Source organism: Acipenser ruthenus, chromosome 7 (assembly GCF_902713425.1).
Source record: "Acipenser ruthenus chromosome 7, fAciRut3.2 maternal haplotype, whole genome shotgun sequence".
Lineage (NCBI taxonomy): Eukaryota > Metazoa > Chordata > Actinopteri > Acipenseriformes > Acipenseridae > Acipenser > Acipenser ruthenus.
The window spans coordinates 56,948,253-56,964,959 of NC_081195.1; the positions used below are offsets into that span (position 1 = coordinate 56,948,253).

At 35.9% G+C, this 16,707-nt stretch overlaps 1 protein-coding gene across 18 annotated transcripts in view; it reads right to left on the bottom strand.

The window, feature by feature from the left end:
- LOC117415040 (voltage-dependent calcium channel subunit alpha-2/delta-1-like) overlaps positions 1 to 16,707 on the bottom strand; it is a 159,413-nt gene that overhangs the window by 106,408 nt on the left and 36,298 nt on the right. For all 18 annotated transcript variants that reach the window (XR_009329193.1, XR_009329194.1, XM_059027349.1 and 15 more), the window contains exon 4: positions 1,121 to 1,180. Coding sequence is in view for 16 of the 18 variants with exons in the window: in XM_059027349.1 (XP_058883332.1) it covers positions 1,121 to 1,180 (60 nt within the window). In the remaining 2 variants the exon portion in view is untranslated. The remainder of the gene's footprint in view (positions 1 to 1,120; positions 1,181 to 16,707) is intronic.

Consider the following 16,707-nt stretch of genomic DNA (forward strand, 5'->3'; position numbering starts at 1 on the left):
TTAAAAAGTCATTTTGCCTTGCTGTTGCCTCAGCATCTATTCAGATAGCCAACATGCCAATATAGTTATTTTCACTGGAAAACATTCCCTATGCATCTTTCACCCTTTTCATTTTTACTAAGTACCTAATGCACCAGGTTGAAAGGGTAGGTTTGTAAGGGTCTTTATACATCAGCCCTTGCTAATGGTGAATTTAGATAACTTATTCTCAGCAGAAGTATGTCTAGTTAGACTTTGACCGTCATTGCTGGAGAAGCATGGCCTTAGATATCTCTTGTATATTGGTTAACAGTAGAAGAGGATTGTGGATATTTGGTTTATTCGAGGGATGTTTTTAATATGGGTTTGTGGAGTTATTAGGACAAACTGTTTTGGTGTCACTGTATTAGTCAACTTGGGTGAGTTGCTGTTTAATAAAATGGCTTATTACTACATTTTATATAACATATTAGACATCTATAAAAGTGTAAATAAAGTTTTGATAAATTCTACTGTGGGAGAGGTTATAGTTAAACCACCAACAGTAGACCATTTTCTTATTTGATTTATTATCAAAGTTAATTGTCCCAATTAATATGCATTTCGAAACCAATTATAGCCACAGGTATGAAATGTGCGGCTTTCTATATGCCAACATATTACATACGGTTATATTCAAAATTCAACCAGTGAGGTATCTGTCAGATATGACATAGAACCAAACTGTTATAATGAATTATTTGTTTTTGTTACTTTTATAACAAAAACAAATTCTTGGTGTTACTTACCAAAGTCATCAGAATTTTTTTCTCCTAACATCTATGACCTTAAATTCATTACTGCAGGTATTTTAAGAATGCATTAGGTGGACAAACCACTCAGTATAAAATTGGTTTATTAAAGATTAGTGTGTACAACTAATTTAAGAAAGTTCTATAACGAGGACAAGACCAAATAAAATTATAGGAATCCTATTACATTTGCACATAATTTACCGTAATGAAGTTTGTGAACCTGGAGGTTAAATCATTCCATATATACTACACTGTAGCTTTTGGTCCTTTTTTTTATTCCATTGGAAACATGGAACGTGTTTTCCTACTGTGCACAGAAGATTATGTAACAATCTGTTTTTTCTTACCCCAAACTCATTTTTCCACTGGTGTTCCATCTGGAAATTCTCAGCCGCTGTCGCAAGGGTCTGAAATAACAGGGAAAACATAATGCCAGTCATTGAGGTGTCAACAATTATTATGTTGCTTCGGGGTAAATTGTTAATACTAAAAATTCAAGTTTGTTTTTTGTTGTTGTTTTTTTAAACAAGGGTCATGTCATATCAGATCGAATGGTCTGTAAAGAAGTGACATGGAAATGTGAAAAATAGTTCCTGTTTACTATATAACACTGGTAATGGAAACAAAATACAGCTGTGTACCAAGCAGAAGGGCAACATCTCAAAGTGTACTGTCTCTATGCAACACATTTAGCATGAAGGCTTTATACAAATTTTCCAAATATGAAGTTACAACCTTAAATGGTATCTGATCCACGATCAGACTTGACTTAGAGAATCACAGAACTGTACCCGTGCAAGGGAATATCTAGAAGCGTTTCAGACAGAAACCAAACATGGCATCCGTCTCAGGTCACATACTACTCAAAGTGAAAGGTGGCGTTAGATTTTTGCACAACACTTAAAACATGAAGATGAGATATTAGCAGTAGTAGGTGTGGCAGAGGAGATGGACTGACAAACCCATATAGTCTCCCCTTATGGAGATGCTCAAATATACACATAAAACACACTTTATATTGACTCCATCAAGATGTAAGAAAGTTCAACATAAAAATAGTTATTATATGTTGTTTTTCACCCAAGTATGTATAATTACAGTTCCTCTTTCATTCTAGGCAGTCCATTTATACATTTTTTTATGTTTTTTTTTTTTTTTGGCTCCCATTATCCCAATATGCCCTTCCACTAGCATCTGTAAATAACAAGGTCTCTCCAACTGTGGCTAATGACTATTAAAAACATTTTCCTCATTAAAAGGAAGCAGGTTACTTTCCAAGTACGCTACTTGAATGAAAGCACAAGTCCAATACATAAGTAACCAATTTCTAATCAAGAAGCTAACATCACTATGACTATATTCTCGACAGCACCATGGTATTAAATAAATACTCTCTACAAATGTAGCTCATTTACAGCAGTCGGTTGTAACTAAGGAGGCAACACCCACACATCTTCCCACACATATAACCTTTATAAACTACAATGAGATAGAGATTTTAATCAGGGACTTTTAGCTGTTTTTTTTTTTTTTGTTTGTTTCTAATACTAAATATGTAGGGCTGTATGCATAAAGTCTGTTTATATCACAGGCTTTGGGGGAGAAATAGTAAAAATTAGTTGGTCTTGACATTTTCTTTCTTTTTTATTATCATGTATGACTAAATAAATTTGTTTTCAGGTTTCAAAACAAATAGTCTGGGGTTAGACTTACAAGTCTGGGGCCCTTTCTTTCACCTTTGAGTTGAATATATTTTGCTATTGTGTTACCTGCCATAGACTTATTAAATACATGTTATTCATATTCAGAAGAACTGCCGTATTTGTAACAGATCCTGGTAGCATATGAGTATTTGGCACACCCCCAATTATTACGAATTATAAATCGTACGTATTTAGTCATCACTGTAGCCAAAATGAAAAACACTGTTTTAATGAAAATAACCTAATACAGTACATATAATATTAGTATTATTATTAAGAAGGAGATATCCCTGACAAGTGAATAACATGTAAGCACCATAGATCACTCACAAGCATGCACACCGCTTTTCAAGTGAAATTGCAATTGTACTCTTGGGAACAACTGATGTTTTTTATAGATGGGGAGATAAAGGTCAATGGAATTTTCCATTACACCAGGACAAGCTTATTTGTGCACAGGCAAAAAAAAAAATAAAAATAAAAAATCAGTTCCTGCAAAAGCCTGGTATAAAAAAGGGGTTTGTTAAAATTAATTTTGTTTTAGTTTCTTATATTCCTTTTTGTTACCCTTCAATAGCCAAACAATGGATAAATAACCTGTGCCTGGTTGCTTATTCATAAGATAGATCTTAGGACAAGAATAAGCATTAACATTTTTACAATATATAAATGAGATGGAAAGCCAGTTGGAAAAGGTGTATCTGATAATTAAAAGATCCCTCAATGTAACAGCTATTTCCTCATTCTCGCCTTGTCACTTTTCCTTTTGAATGGTATGTTTAATGTAAAAAGCCAGTGATCTATTATCCACTAGGCCCATATTTTAGGACATAAAATACAGCTATCAACAGTACTGCCCTGAAGCTACACAGTCTTGATGAAGTAGCAGGTGGGGATAAATAAGCTTCATATTTTTCAGAGAAATATAATATGTACTTAAAACCTTTCCAGAAAAAAAGAGAACATTGCACCGCATTCCAGCCTGGATTGTGCCTCAGCCAGACATTCCAACTGTTTTGGAACCACCGTTAACACAACTCTGTTTCCATCTGGTTTGCAGGTGAGTGAACATTTTTTTCATTATATATATATATATATATATATATATATATATATATATATACACACACATCTCCTCAATTCACCAGTGTGGAAAACAAACTGTACTTTATCCTGAAATGTTGTATAACAAAAATGTACAGTCTCTCCTGATAATGATTACATAAATAAATACTGTACCATAATAGAAATATTGAAAAACGTGTAGGTTTCCGTTCAAGTTTATAATATTACCAATGATTTGTTACAGAACAGGTGGCAACCTCAAATGATGTGAATTTTAACAAACATATGATAATCTATAATAGGATATAAGAATAAGCAGTAAAAAAAGCATGAAATACTATAATAGGGAAATAAATGTAGAATATAAATCAAATTAGCTGATATTCATTGATAGATAGCCATATTAGTCCAGAGATGATAGACAAAGAGAAGGAGACCTATATGTGATTAATTATTGTTTAGTCCAACAAAAGTTATCACATCTCCTCGTCGTCTGATATTCATTGAGTTTGAATCCTGTTGTTACCAATTATCATCCAACTGACAGAGACACAGTCTAAAAGCTCCATAGGGAAAGTATAGATTGTCTACTACAGCTTAAGGCTAGCTGTCATATCTGCTGTGTAATCAATGACAAACTGAATAATCTGAAAGAGCCAAGTTGGCCTTCATTGTCATTGTACATTTTAATATACATAAGATTAATAGAACAAAAATAATTGAAAAAAAAAACGTATGACCTGGTATTTAATCGGCACAGGCAAAATAATAGCAGCATAACAGAGTGACAACAGAGATTGTTGGACTGACAGACAGGCTTGCTCAAGCACAAACTGTTGAAAAATGTATGTTATGTAACTGCAAGGAGTTGAGATTCAATTGTAGAACTAAATCAAGCCACCGCTAATTCAGCTAATGTTTCCCTGCTGGGCTCAGCTCGTACAAAACCCCCTTGTCCGGTCTACGTCTTTTCAGCAGACAGACATGGTGTGAATGATCTGTTACCAGCTGTATTTTTAGACATTGGCATGCAAGTTGAGTGACCCTAGAGCAGCTGCTGCAGCCAGTATACTGCTGAGAGTAGCACCTGAGGTTCCAGATCTCCATATCATCAGCTCACCATTCTAGGCAATTCCCTGGTGTAGCACCTCAGATTCCCTTGATATAATACACTAAAAATAGGAAAGCTTCTAGCTGCTCACACTACCTTGACAGAATCATTTCAATAAATACCCACATATATGTAACTTTATAAATATTCAACCAATGTTGAAGAAGAGAAATACAAAAATAAACTTATATAAAATTAACACGTCTTAGAAAAAAAAAAAAAACCAACAAAACATATTCTGACAGTTTAAATGGCATACCTACAGCAGTGTTTACAGACACGTTTTGCTAATTAAACTAATTAGTTTCAATTGAATAATATGTCTATCTATTTAGGTCTAGTTTCAGACGTGCACAGAGGAGTACAGTACACTAAACTGCAGGAAGGAGGCAAGAGTTATTAACACTTTAAGTGATTGTATAGTAGCTAATAAAAAATCCCCAAATTTTATGCAGTATATTGATTTGATAAAGTTGGGAATTGCTAGCCTAAGATGTAAAACTACCTAATCCCCTGGCCAAAGTACTTTTTTATTCAACACTATTTTCCTGAACTGGTCTGACCTTGGTGGCATAATAATGTAATAGCCTAAACGATTATCTATTAGTTAAATCAATATACATATTTAAACATACCTTCTTTTATGCATGAATGTTTTTTATTTTCATAAAAAGAAACAACATTTACATTCTTTTTGTATTTGCTTTTGCATGTTTACTTGAACCACAGTGGAAAATCACTCTGCTCCCTGGAGCAACTCCAGATGTGAGTGGCTTGGATTGGAGCAGCTGTCTCCATGTCAGTGCCTGCCACTTCTCACACCTGGACCAGAAGCAAGTATCCAGCTTTGAATGGTGACATCAGCTGGCTCTCACTTTCCCTGCAATTAGTCTTATCATCTCTAGGGAAAACACAGCAAGTCCCCAAAACAAACAGCTTTCTGCTCACTGCATGACTGGCACACCATGACAGATCTGGATTTGAAACATACATTAGCTGTGTCAACACATGTAGTATTTTTTTGTTGTTGTTGCAGTTTACAAGGGGTTATATATCTAATTTGATTTGCAGTATTAATTAAGCATTGCGTTTTACAAATAACTGAAATTTCAAAGCATTGTCTATTCAATATAGTAGGTGCAGTGGCTCTCAAAAGTATTCACCCCCCTTGGACTTTTCCACATTTTATTGTGTTACAACATGGAATCAAAATTGATTTAATTAGGAGTTTTTGCCACTGATCAATACAAAAAAAGTCCATAATGTGAAAGTGAAAAATAAAATCTACAAATTGTTCTAAATCAATTACAAATACAAAACACAAAATAATTGATTGCATAAGTATTCACCCCCTTGAGTCAATATGTGGTAGAGGCACCTTTGGCAGCAATTACAGCCATGAGTCTGTTTGGATAAGTCTCTACCAGCTTTGCACATCTGGACACTGCAATTTTTGCCCATTCTTCTTTGCAAAATTGCTCAAGCTCCGTCAAGTTGGATGGGACCTTTGGTGAACAGCAATTTTCAACTCTTTCCACATATTCTCAATTGGATTGAGGTCCAGGCTTTGACTGGGACACTCCAGGACATTGACCTTTTTCTTTTTAAGCCACTCCAGTGTGGCTTTGGCTGTATGTTTGGGGTCATTGTCCTGCTGGAAGATGAATCTTCTCTCAAGTCCCAGGTCTCTTGCAGACTTCAGCAGGTTTTCCTCCAGGATTTCTCTGTAGTTTGCTGCATCCATTTTGCCCTCTATCTTCACGAGCCTGCCAGGCCCTGACGCAGAGAAGCATCCCCATAGCATGATGCTGCCACCACCATGCTTCATGGTAGGGATGGTGTTCTCAGGATGATGTGTGGTGTTAGGCTTGCGCCAAACATAGCGCTTAGCTTTCAGGCCAAAAAGCTCTATTTTGATCTCATCAGACCATATAATCTTCTTCCACTTGGTCTCAGAGTCTCCCACTGATGAACCTTATTCCGGATTTGCTTTGAATGTTCCTTCGTCTTCATGATGTCGTTTTTGTTAGGAAATGTACTAACCAACTGTGGGACCTCCCAGAGACAGGTGTATTTAACCTGAAATCATGTGAAACACCTTAATTGCACACAGATGGACTCCATTCAACTAATTATGTGACTTCTAAAGATAATTGGTTGCACCAGAGCTTATTTAGGTGTGTCATAGCAAAGGGGGTGAATACTTATGCAATCAATTATTTTCTGTTTTATATTTGTAATTAATTTAGAACAATTTGTAGATTTTATTTTTCACTTTTACATTATGGACTTTTTTGTGTTGATCAGTGGCAAAAACTCCTAATTAAATCCATTTTGATTCCATGTTGTAACACAATAAAATGTGGAAAGGTCCAGGGGGGGTGAATACTTTTGAGAGCCACTGTAGCAATTATTTTCATGTTTATTGGGTTTTAGTCACTGTTTAAAAAAAAAAAAGATGAGTGGCTGTATTTAATTTATCCTAATTAACACTGTAAAGAAAACTAGACTGTGTTGCCCTGACAACCATGCTGTTTTGCAGGTAGGTATTTATTAATACACCCTTCCTCTTTCTGCCAAGGACTGAGAATCTTCTTTGAATTCACATCAGCAACAAAAGCAGAGCTGTGTGACATTCTAGCTTTAAACCGTGTCAGCCCTGGAAACTTGAATAGACACATACTACTTTCTAAGAAGCAGTCATGTTTTTTTTTTTTTTAAATAATTAGATGTATTTAAGTCTAGTAAAGGAAACTTGCTTTTTCTGCATACGGTTTCAGTATACGGTAACACTTTACATTAAGTGTCTATAATTACTGTGTATTTACATAGCAATTAGACACTGGTGACATCATTCTCTTAGACAATTAACAGCCTCTCAGATCTGCTCAAGTGAACTTACATATATACCAGCCACAAAATAGTTCATAACAATGTGATGTCAGCTCACCCACACAGAGAGATTTGTTACGTAACTCCTGAAAATAACTTCCAAGTTTGTTCTGGGATTGATTACAGTGAAAATCTTCTCAAGGTGAACCCTGATGTCAGCTCCTGGTGTTGCGAGGGATCATTGCCAAGCTGTATATTCCAGTGTGCCACTTCCCCCAATTTTGTGGAAAGAATAAAAAATTGGAGAAAATCTATTATAAGGAGCTTCATACATTTTTTTCTTTTCAAGTTTTCAAGCATTTTGGTATGCTCTAGAGCAGTGTTGGCCAATACACCAAGTATTGAGATTCATTTTGGAGGATCTCAATGGGCTCTGCCATCCACCAGCAATAAAGTGAACAAGAGTGCAATAAAGTAAAATCCTTTTGATCAATTGTGAATACCTGGCTTTTAGTCAGTGGTGACCAATATGTTAACGTGGCAATGAAAAAAACAAAAAACAAACAGAATGCAAACATATTAGCATTTTCGAAGGTAAAGACAGTTCTGAAAGCAGCTGTGTATTTTGTAACATTTTTGTCCAATAAAAATCACCCCATAAAAGTAACAATTAAAATGTATTAAAATTAAAGAAACATCTTAGTCAAGTAGATAAATGTGTCCTGTTTTTGTTTTCTGCTGGTAAGGGTCAATTAACCAAAGCACAGTGGCATAAAAAAAGCACAATTGCCTCAAGTTTAGTGTGAACTTTTGCATGCTTTGGTTTTGACAATTTTTCCAACTCAGGCTCAAAAAATGTTACAGTGCAACAAAGCTGAGCCTCAAGAATTTAATCAGAAATCTTTCCACACTTTTTCAGAACTCTTAAACAGTGCTGTGCTCAAAACATAGTCTCGCACAGGCATATGGAACCAAAAATAACAGCAGATTCCAGCTCCCACCTTTGTTAGGTTTTGGCGCTAGCTTCACCTTCTTTGAAACAGCTTGGATATTTTCATCCAACTCGCTACTACTGGAAGGCACAAAAGGCTTTCCCAGTCTTTTGTAACTCACACCACAAAGCAATCCATTGAAACCACTAAACACAAACTCACAACTGCACACAACGAACCAACGCCTTGACGAAGCTTGTTGCTCCGGTTACTGAGGTATGGAAGCCAGAGTACAGTTATTAGCACCATCTACTGTTTGGAATTAATGTAATTTTTCTTTGTATGTATTCATTGTCAGGAATTAAATTTAGATAAGCAATCAACCCTGTTAAAACTATGCTATGCTTATGTGTTGATGTTTGTTCAGATTTGCCCCAAGATCCACCAAAAATCTCTCGAGGTCCACTACAGATCCACGTATTGGCCACCACTGCTCTAGAGCAAGGATTTATACTTTGCAGCCATTTGTTACCAACCTATTGGATTGGTCATTTTAACCCATAATGTTATAAATTGCCAGTGATAGGTGAATAATACATTGAGCTATACAGCATTACTATTATATGTAAACTCATGGAAACTATAATAAGATTCAAAATGGAAAATTACCTATATGGTAACAGTATCCTGGGAGACAGTCAGCATGGTTTTAGGAAAGGAAGATCTAGTCTAACTAACTTGATTGAGTGGAGTATCACAGGGATCAGTATTAGGCCCTCCGCTATTCCTAATCCTAATCTATATTAATGACTTAGATTCTGGTATAGTAAGCAAACTTGTTCAATTGGCAGACAACACAAAAATTGGAGGAGTGGCAAACACTGTTGCAGCAGCAAAGGTCATTCAAAATGATCTAGATAACATTCAGAACTGGGCAGACACATGGCAAATGACATTTAATAGAGAAAAGTGTAGGGTAATGCATGCAGGCAATAAAAATGTACATTATAAATATCATATGGGAGATACTGAAATTGAGAAGGAATCTATGAAAAAGACCAAGGAGTTTATGTTGACTCAAAAATGTCTTCATCTAGACAATGTGGAAAAGCTATAAAAAAGGCCAACAAGATGCTCGGATACTGTATATAGTGAAAAGTGTTGAATTTAAATCAAGGGGAGTAATGTTAAAACTTTACAATGCATTAATAAGACCTCATCTAGAATATTGTGCTCAGTTCTGGTCACCTCGCTACAAAAAAGGATATTTCTGCTCTAGAAAGAGTTTAAAAGGCATGTCATATGCAGACAGGCTAAAAGAATTGAATCTATTCAGTCTTGAACAAAGAAGACTACGCGGCGATCTGATTCAAGCATTCAGAATTCTAAAAGGTATTGACAATGTCGACCCAAGGGACTTTTTCGACTTAAAAAAGAAACAAGGACCAGGGGTCACACATGGAGATTAGATAAAGGTGCATTCAGAACAGAAACTAGGAGGCACTTTTTTACACAGAAAATTGTGGGAGTCTGGAACCAACTCCCAAGTAATGTTGTTGAAGCTGACACCCTGGGATCCTTCAAGAAGCTGTTTGATGAGATTCTGGGATCAATAAGCTACTAACAACCAAATGAGCAAGATGGGCCAAATGGCCTCCTCTCGTTTGTAAACTTTCTTATGTTCTTCTTATGTTCTTATTGCATTGGGCAGATAAAAAAAAATAACTTGAAAAAAGCTGTTTACTGTCACCTTTGTGTTAACATGCTTTCATCATATTTTCTAATAAGAAATTGTACTATTTTGAAATATGGGTTGGGTTATTCAGAATGCATCAAGAATGGGTGGACCTTGGTATCCTATTTCATTGGACTATCACAGATAGTGGCGTTGGTCCACATTTGTATATATGCATACTGCATTTGTGACCAAAATATTTGGCAAATCAGACCAAAAAGATCATTTTAATTCCAGAAATGTTGGCATCTTGTTTTCTGGAAGTTTTTACTTCAAATTGTGTACAGCACATATTCTAACGCTACAGCTTCTTGAAGCAGAATGCAGCGAATCTGTAGTGTGGCACTGAAATATCTGCAAGGAGCGTTCAATAAAATCTTCTTCACTACTAGCTTAGAAAATAATACAAGTAAAAAAATAAAATTTACCTTCAACAATTAAATTGAAACTACAAACATTTTCTGATGAACCTTGTATAGAACTTAATCCTTCACAAAAGTCTTTGTGAAAAATCAGATGTCATTTTAAAATATGGAAATGGAGGCCTGCCCAAGGATTTCTGGTTAATAGCAAAAATGTCATTCCACTCTATCCATTCAGTAAAAGCTGTCATAAATTCACGTTTACTGATCTTCCATTTAGCCAAGTAGCTTGTAAATTATTCATTGTATAGAACCCCGTCAGGGCTGAGATTAAGATGTTCTCAAGCTTGCAAGAGGCCAATTCCTCATAATACTCTATGTAGATTAAGAAATATAGGCACATAATACAGTCCATACAGAATAGTAGATGGGAAATGTATTTGCAGTAGGGGAATATGTAAAGCAGCACCTTGTCTTTTATTATTATTATTATTTATTTCTTAGCAGACTCCCTTATCCAGGGCGACTTACAATTGTTACAAGATATCACATTATTTTTACATTCAATTACATTATTTTTTACACATTATTTTTACATATAATTACCCATTTATACAGTTGGGTTTTTACTGGAGCAATCTAGGTGAAGTACCTTGCTCAAGGGTACAGCAGCAGTGTCCCCACCTGGGATTGAAACCACGACCCTCTGGTCAAGAGTCCAGAGCCCTAACCACTACTCCACACTGCTACCCTTTTAAAGCAAATATAGTTATAACAAAAGAATGTAAAATACAGTTAGCAAGTGTATCCAAATCACAGACAAAATGAAATAGCAGACTGTTCTGATTGGGAAATAAATAAAACCTCCATTGTTGGAACCCTTGTATAACCCTGTGACAGAGACAGAATGATTCTTGGTGGTAAATCTCTCTCCCAACCTGTGAGGGTGCTGTGTAAAGGGAACAGAGTGCCCTGGACTGGATGGTCAGGCAATTCATTCCCAGGGTTAGAAGAAAGTCACTCATCTAGAAAGGGGGCGGAGCTACGATACACTAAATCATCGACCCGGAAGGGAAACGACGTGGCAGCTACAAGTTGCACTAGTTAACCAAGGGGTCATGATTGACGGTGCAAAGAGGGGCATAGCAAAGTGATCTGTTCCTTGTTATGGTTAAGCTGAACCAGAAGGAAAGACATTTTAGAAAAGCAAACTATGAAGGTATGAAACAGAGACTAACAGAAGTAGATTGGAGTAAAATAGAGAAAACATCCACAGAAAAATGATGGCTGTTTTTAAAAAATGTAGTACTAGAGGCACAAAACAATTACATCCCCAAAGTAGACAAATCTAAATCTAAAACAAAATGGCCAAAATGGTTTAATAGATCAATTAAAAAAAATATTCAGCGAAAAAAGGCACTTTACAGAGCGTTTAAAAGGGACCAAAAACAAAGTACACAGAAAGAGTACTTGGAACTGCAAACACAAGTCAAAAAGGAAGTTAGAAAGGCCAAGAGAGAGATAGAAATCAATATTGCTAAGGGGGCTAAAACCAATTCTAAAATGTTTTTCCAATATTATAACAGCAAGAGAACATTCAAAGAGGAGGTTAAATGTCCAAGAGACACAAATGGCAAAATCATAGATGAAGAAAAACAAAATAGCAAATATATTAAATGATTACTTTTCACAGGTTTTTATAAAGGAGGACATGGACAACATGCCCCACATGTCGACCTGTTCCTATCCAGTTTTAAATAACTTTAGCATAACAGAGGCAGAAGTGTTAAAGGGACTAGGAGCTCTTAAAATAAACAAATCCCCTGGGCCGGATGAGATCCTCCCAATAGTACTCAAAGAAATGAAAGAAGTTATTTACAAACCGCTAACCAAGATCATGCAACAGTCTCTTGACACAGGGGTTGTACCGACAGACTGGAAAATAGCAAACGTAATACCGATCCACAAAAAGGGAGACAAAACCGAACCAGGTAACTACAGACCAATAAGCCTGACTTCTATTATATGTAAATTTATGGAAACTATAATAAGATCCAAAATGGAAAATTACCTATATGGTAACAATATCCTGGGAGACAGTCAGCATGGTTTTAGGAAAGGGAGATCGTGTCTAACTAACCTACTTGACTTTTTTGAGGATGCAACATTGAAAATGGATAATTGCAAAGCATACGACATGGTTTATTTAGATTTCCAGAAAGCCTTTGACAAAGTCCTGCATAAAAGATTAATTCTCAAACTGAACGCAGTAGGGATTTAAGGAAATGCATGCACATGGATTAGGGAGTGGTTAACAGGTAGAAAACAGGAAGTACTGATTAGAGGAGAAACCTCAAAATGGAGCGAGGTAACCAGTGGTGTACCACAGGGATCAGTATTAGGTCCTCTGCTCTTAATAATCTACATTAATGATTTAGATTCTGGTATAGTAAGCAAACTCGTTAAATTTGCAGACGACACAAAAATAGAAGGAGTGGCAAACACTGTTGCAGCAGCAAAGGTCATTCAAAATGATCTAGACAGCATTCAGAACTGGGCAGACACATGGCAAATGAAATTTAATAGAGAAAAGTGTAAAGTATTGCATGCAGGAAATAAAAATGTGCATTATAAATATCATATTGGAGATAATGAAATTGAAGAAGGGAACTATGAAAAAGACCTAGGAGTTTATGTTGACTCAGAAATGTCTTCATCTAGACAATGTGGAGAAGCTATAAAAAAGACCAACAAGATGCTCGGATATATTGTGAGAAGTGTTGAATTTAAATCAAGGGAAGTAATGTTAAAACTTTATAATGCATTAGTAAGACCTCACCTAGAATATTGTGTTCAGTTCTGGTCACCTCGTTACAAAAAGGATATTGTTGCTCTAGAAAGAGTGCAAAGAAGAGCAACCAGGATTATCCCGGGTTTAAAAGGCATGTCGTATGCAGACAGGCTAAAAGAACTGAATCTCTTCAGTCTTGAACAAAGAAGACTATGTGGCGATCTGATTCAAACATTCAAAATCCTAAAAGATATAGACAATGTCGACCCAGGGGGCTTCTTTGACCTGAAAAAAGAAACAAGGACCAGGGGTCACAAATGGAGATTAGATAAAGGGGCATTCAGAACAGAAAATAGGAGGCACTTTTTTACACAGAGAATTGTGAGGGTCTGGAACCAACTCCCCAGTAATGTAGTTGAAGCTGACACCCTGGGATCCTTCAAGAAGCTGCTTGATGAGATTCTGGGATCAATAAGCTACTAACAACCAAACGAGCAAGATGGGCTGAATGGCCTCCTCTCGTTTGTAAACTTTCTTATGTTCTTATGTTCTTACATGTGTTATTATCGTGAGTGTTTTGTTTGTTGGAAGACTAGTAACTATATTACCATAAAACCACAAATTATAATACAAATGTATCAGCACAATGTTGAAAGTGTTACAGCTGCCAGTATTATGGTTTCTTAATACATGTAATAAAGAAAAAGGGATACTGTTCTGACAGACAAAACAATGAGTGCAACACATTAGGAAAGTATTATGCTAATAAAACAGTATGGCATGTAGACCAGATTCAAAACAGAACCTGAAGGAATTTTATATCATACTCTAAATAAGTTTTGTAATTATCACCACTATAGAAAACATCAGCAAAGTGTATCACTCTGCATTAAATTGTAATAATAAGTTACCCTAGGATTGAATCCCCAAAATGACCATGATACATTAGTCATTTTAATGAATTTAACTGTAATTACAAATCTTGCTGTATGCATCAAGCAGAATAAGACATTATTACGTGATTTGGTAACAGTTTGATAATATTAGTATGATCTATATCTATTATCAATGCTGAATATTTAGTTTAATATTGTACCCTTGAGCAAGGTACTTTACCTAGATTGCTCCAGTAAAAAAACCCAACTGTATAAATGGGGAATTGTATGTAAAAATAATGTGTAAAAAATAATGTGATATCTTGTAACAACTATAAGTCGCCCTGGATAAGGGTGTCTGCTAATAAATAAATAATAATAATAATAACAATATTATCTTATTCTGTTGAATGCAGCTCTATGTGGTGCTAACATTTTCAGACATAGTTAATAGCCCAGCATTTTCGCCTCTATTCCAAGCACTCATTAAATGTTTCTCTCCTGGGAGCAGGCAGTGATATCAGGTGAAATGGAAAAGTCAGTGGGTCAGCTTGAGCTCTTGTAGACCAATCACTGGCATGGCAGGAGAATGAGGTTTAGCTTCTACCCTTCAACCCTTTCAGTGCTGCAATCCCTAAACACAAGCTTTCAATCACCATGCACACTCTGCCTGTATCACATGCATTTATTTTTCTTCTTGTATGGTGCTAGCATAGGATGACCAAGGTAACACAGTATATTTAATAACACTTCCTTCACTTACTTTTACAGAGATATTAAATCTGTATATTCTGCTGTGATAATGGCTTACTCGTTTGAAATCTCGGTCTCTACTATAGTCTCAACTAAATGTATCAGTTCTATAAAACTGGGTCTCTGCAACTATTAAGGCTTCTGTACAAATTTATCAGTGCATGCTTTTTGCTTTATTTTCATTTGTTTATTTTTTTGTATTTAATATGTAGAGCCATATGAGGTATTAAAAGCTGACATGTGTTATTGTGGTTGTTGATTGGATTTTAATTTACGCTTGTTCAAAAAAATAACTATGCATTTATTTTAAATACAGATAAAAAATGGCTATATTGTCTTGAGATACACTTTGTTTTCAATGTACCTTTTTAAATGTATGTTGTATAATTACTTTAGAGCTGGTTGAGTGAAAAAGGTCTCTAGACTTATTTACTTGTACCCTCAACGAGCCCTGAAGCTATCACTAAAGTGACAGAAATGGGAAACAGATTATGTGATCCATTTTTGTCATCCAAAATTTTGGTAGCTCTTAAAATGTACTGCTGTTATTGGTTTAAGCCCTGATTCACATATTAAGTTACATCAAAACAACACCATTCCTCATTGCACCTTCAAGTCCAGTTTATTACATTATAAATTGAGGGTACTGGCCCAAGGATCATCAGGATCTTGAACAACTGATGGCAGCACTGCATTAGCGAAGAATGATTATACAGTGCTCTCTGTGCCATTTCCCAAGCACGCGCTAAGGGACTGAGGTCAGCGAAATTAGCTTGCAAAGGTGGCTGGATAATACTGTATCTCCATCATGAAGTACAAATCAGAAAAGCCACCTCAATGATAAACAGAACCTTCCAGCATGTTTAAAGAGTCAATGTGACATGTCAGAGTTATCACAGACACATTAGATGCCAACAACGAGTTATCTTGCTGAAAGTGATGGCTGTCGGCCAGCTTGTAATGTGACAATCAATCTTGTCATGCAATCGTGAACCTAGGGTGACCACTGCAATGTCTTTCCACAACACGGCCAGTGCTAATCATGCTTTGTAAACAAATCACGCTAGCAGCAATCGTACGTCATGCATACTTTGCTAGGTTATTAATGTTTTCTAGTGTACTAAAAAATATCAAACTCACAATATCCCAGTAGTTTCTGAATGGTGTCTTTTTAAATGGAACAACCAGAAAACTTGATGGTAGATCCTACCATCTTAAAATCGCTATAATTTAAACCCATGCACAATTTCAAAAACAGAATAGCATTCTGTTTAAAAAACAACCTCAACCACTTAGTAGATGTTAGGTAACTATTCAATGTGTGTGAGAAGCATCTAGATTTTTTTGATAAGCCATATACAATAGATGCGACCTTCCAAACCCATTAACTATTAACTCTAGAACAAAGCCTGTCTGACATACAAAGTAATTCCATGTAATATTGAGATCACCACCATTGCTGAGAACCTTCCTGACAGGTTGAAATGAAACGTTCTTTGAATTTCACTTTAAAAAAAAAAAATGCACTGGCAACTCTTGTTTGCTTTTGATAATCATAATAATAATAATAAAAAAAGCAGACAGAATTGCATCCAGCATAGTGTAATAACTGAAGGGCAAATTTATGTGCAGAATATTGTGTCAGTGAACTTTCCTTGATGCTAATGCTCTTTCCCAGACATGTCGTTAACTGGCATCGCTGCTGCTGAAACCTCCCAGGATCAACTTGGCAGCAACCCCAAAACTGAAAAACAATGTCACAGGCCCTGCTAATG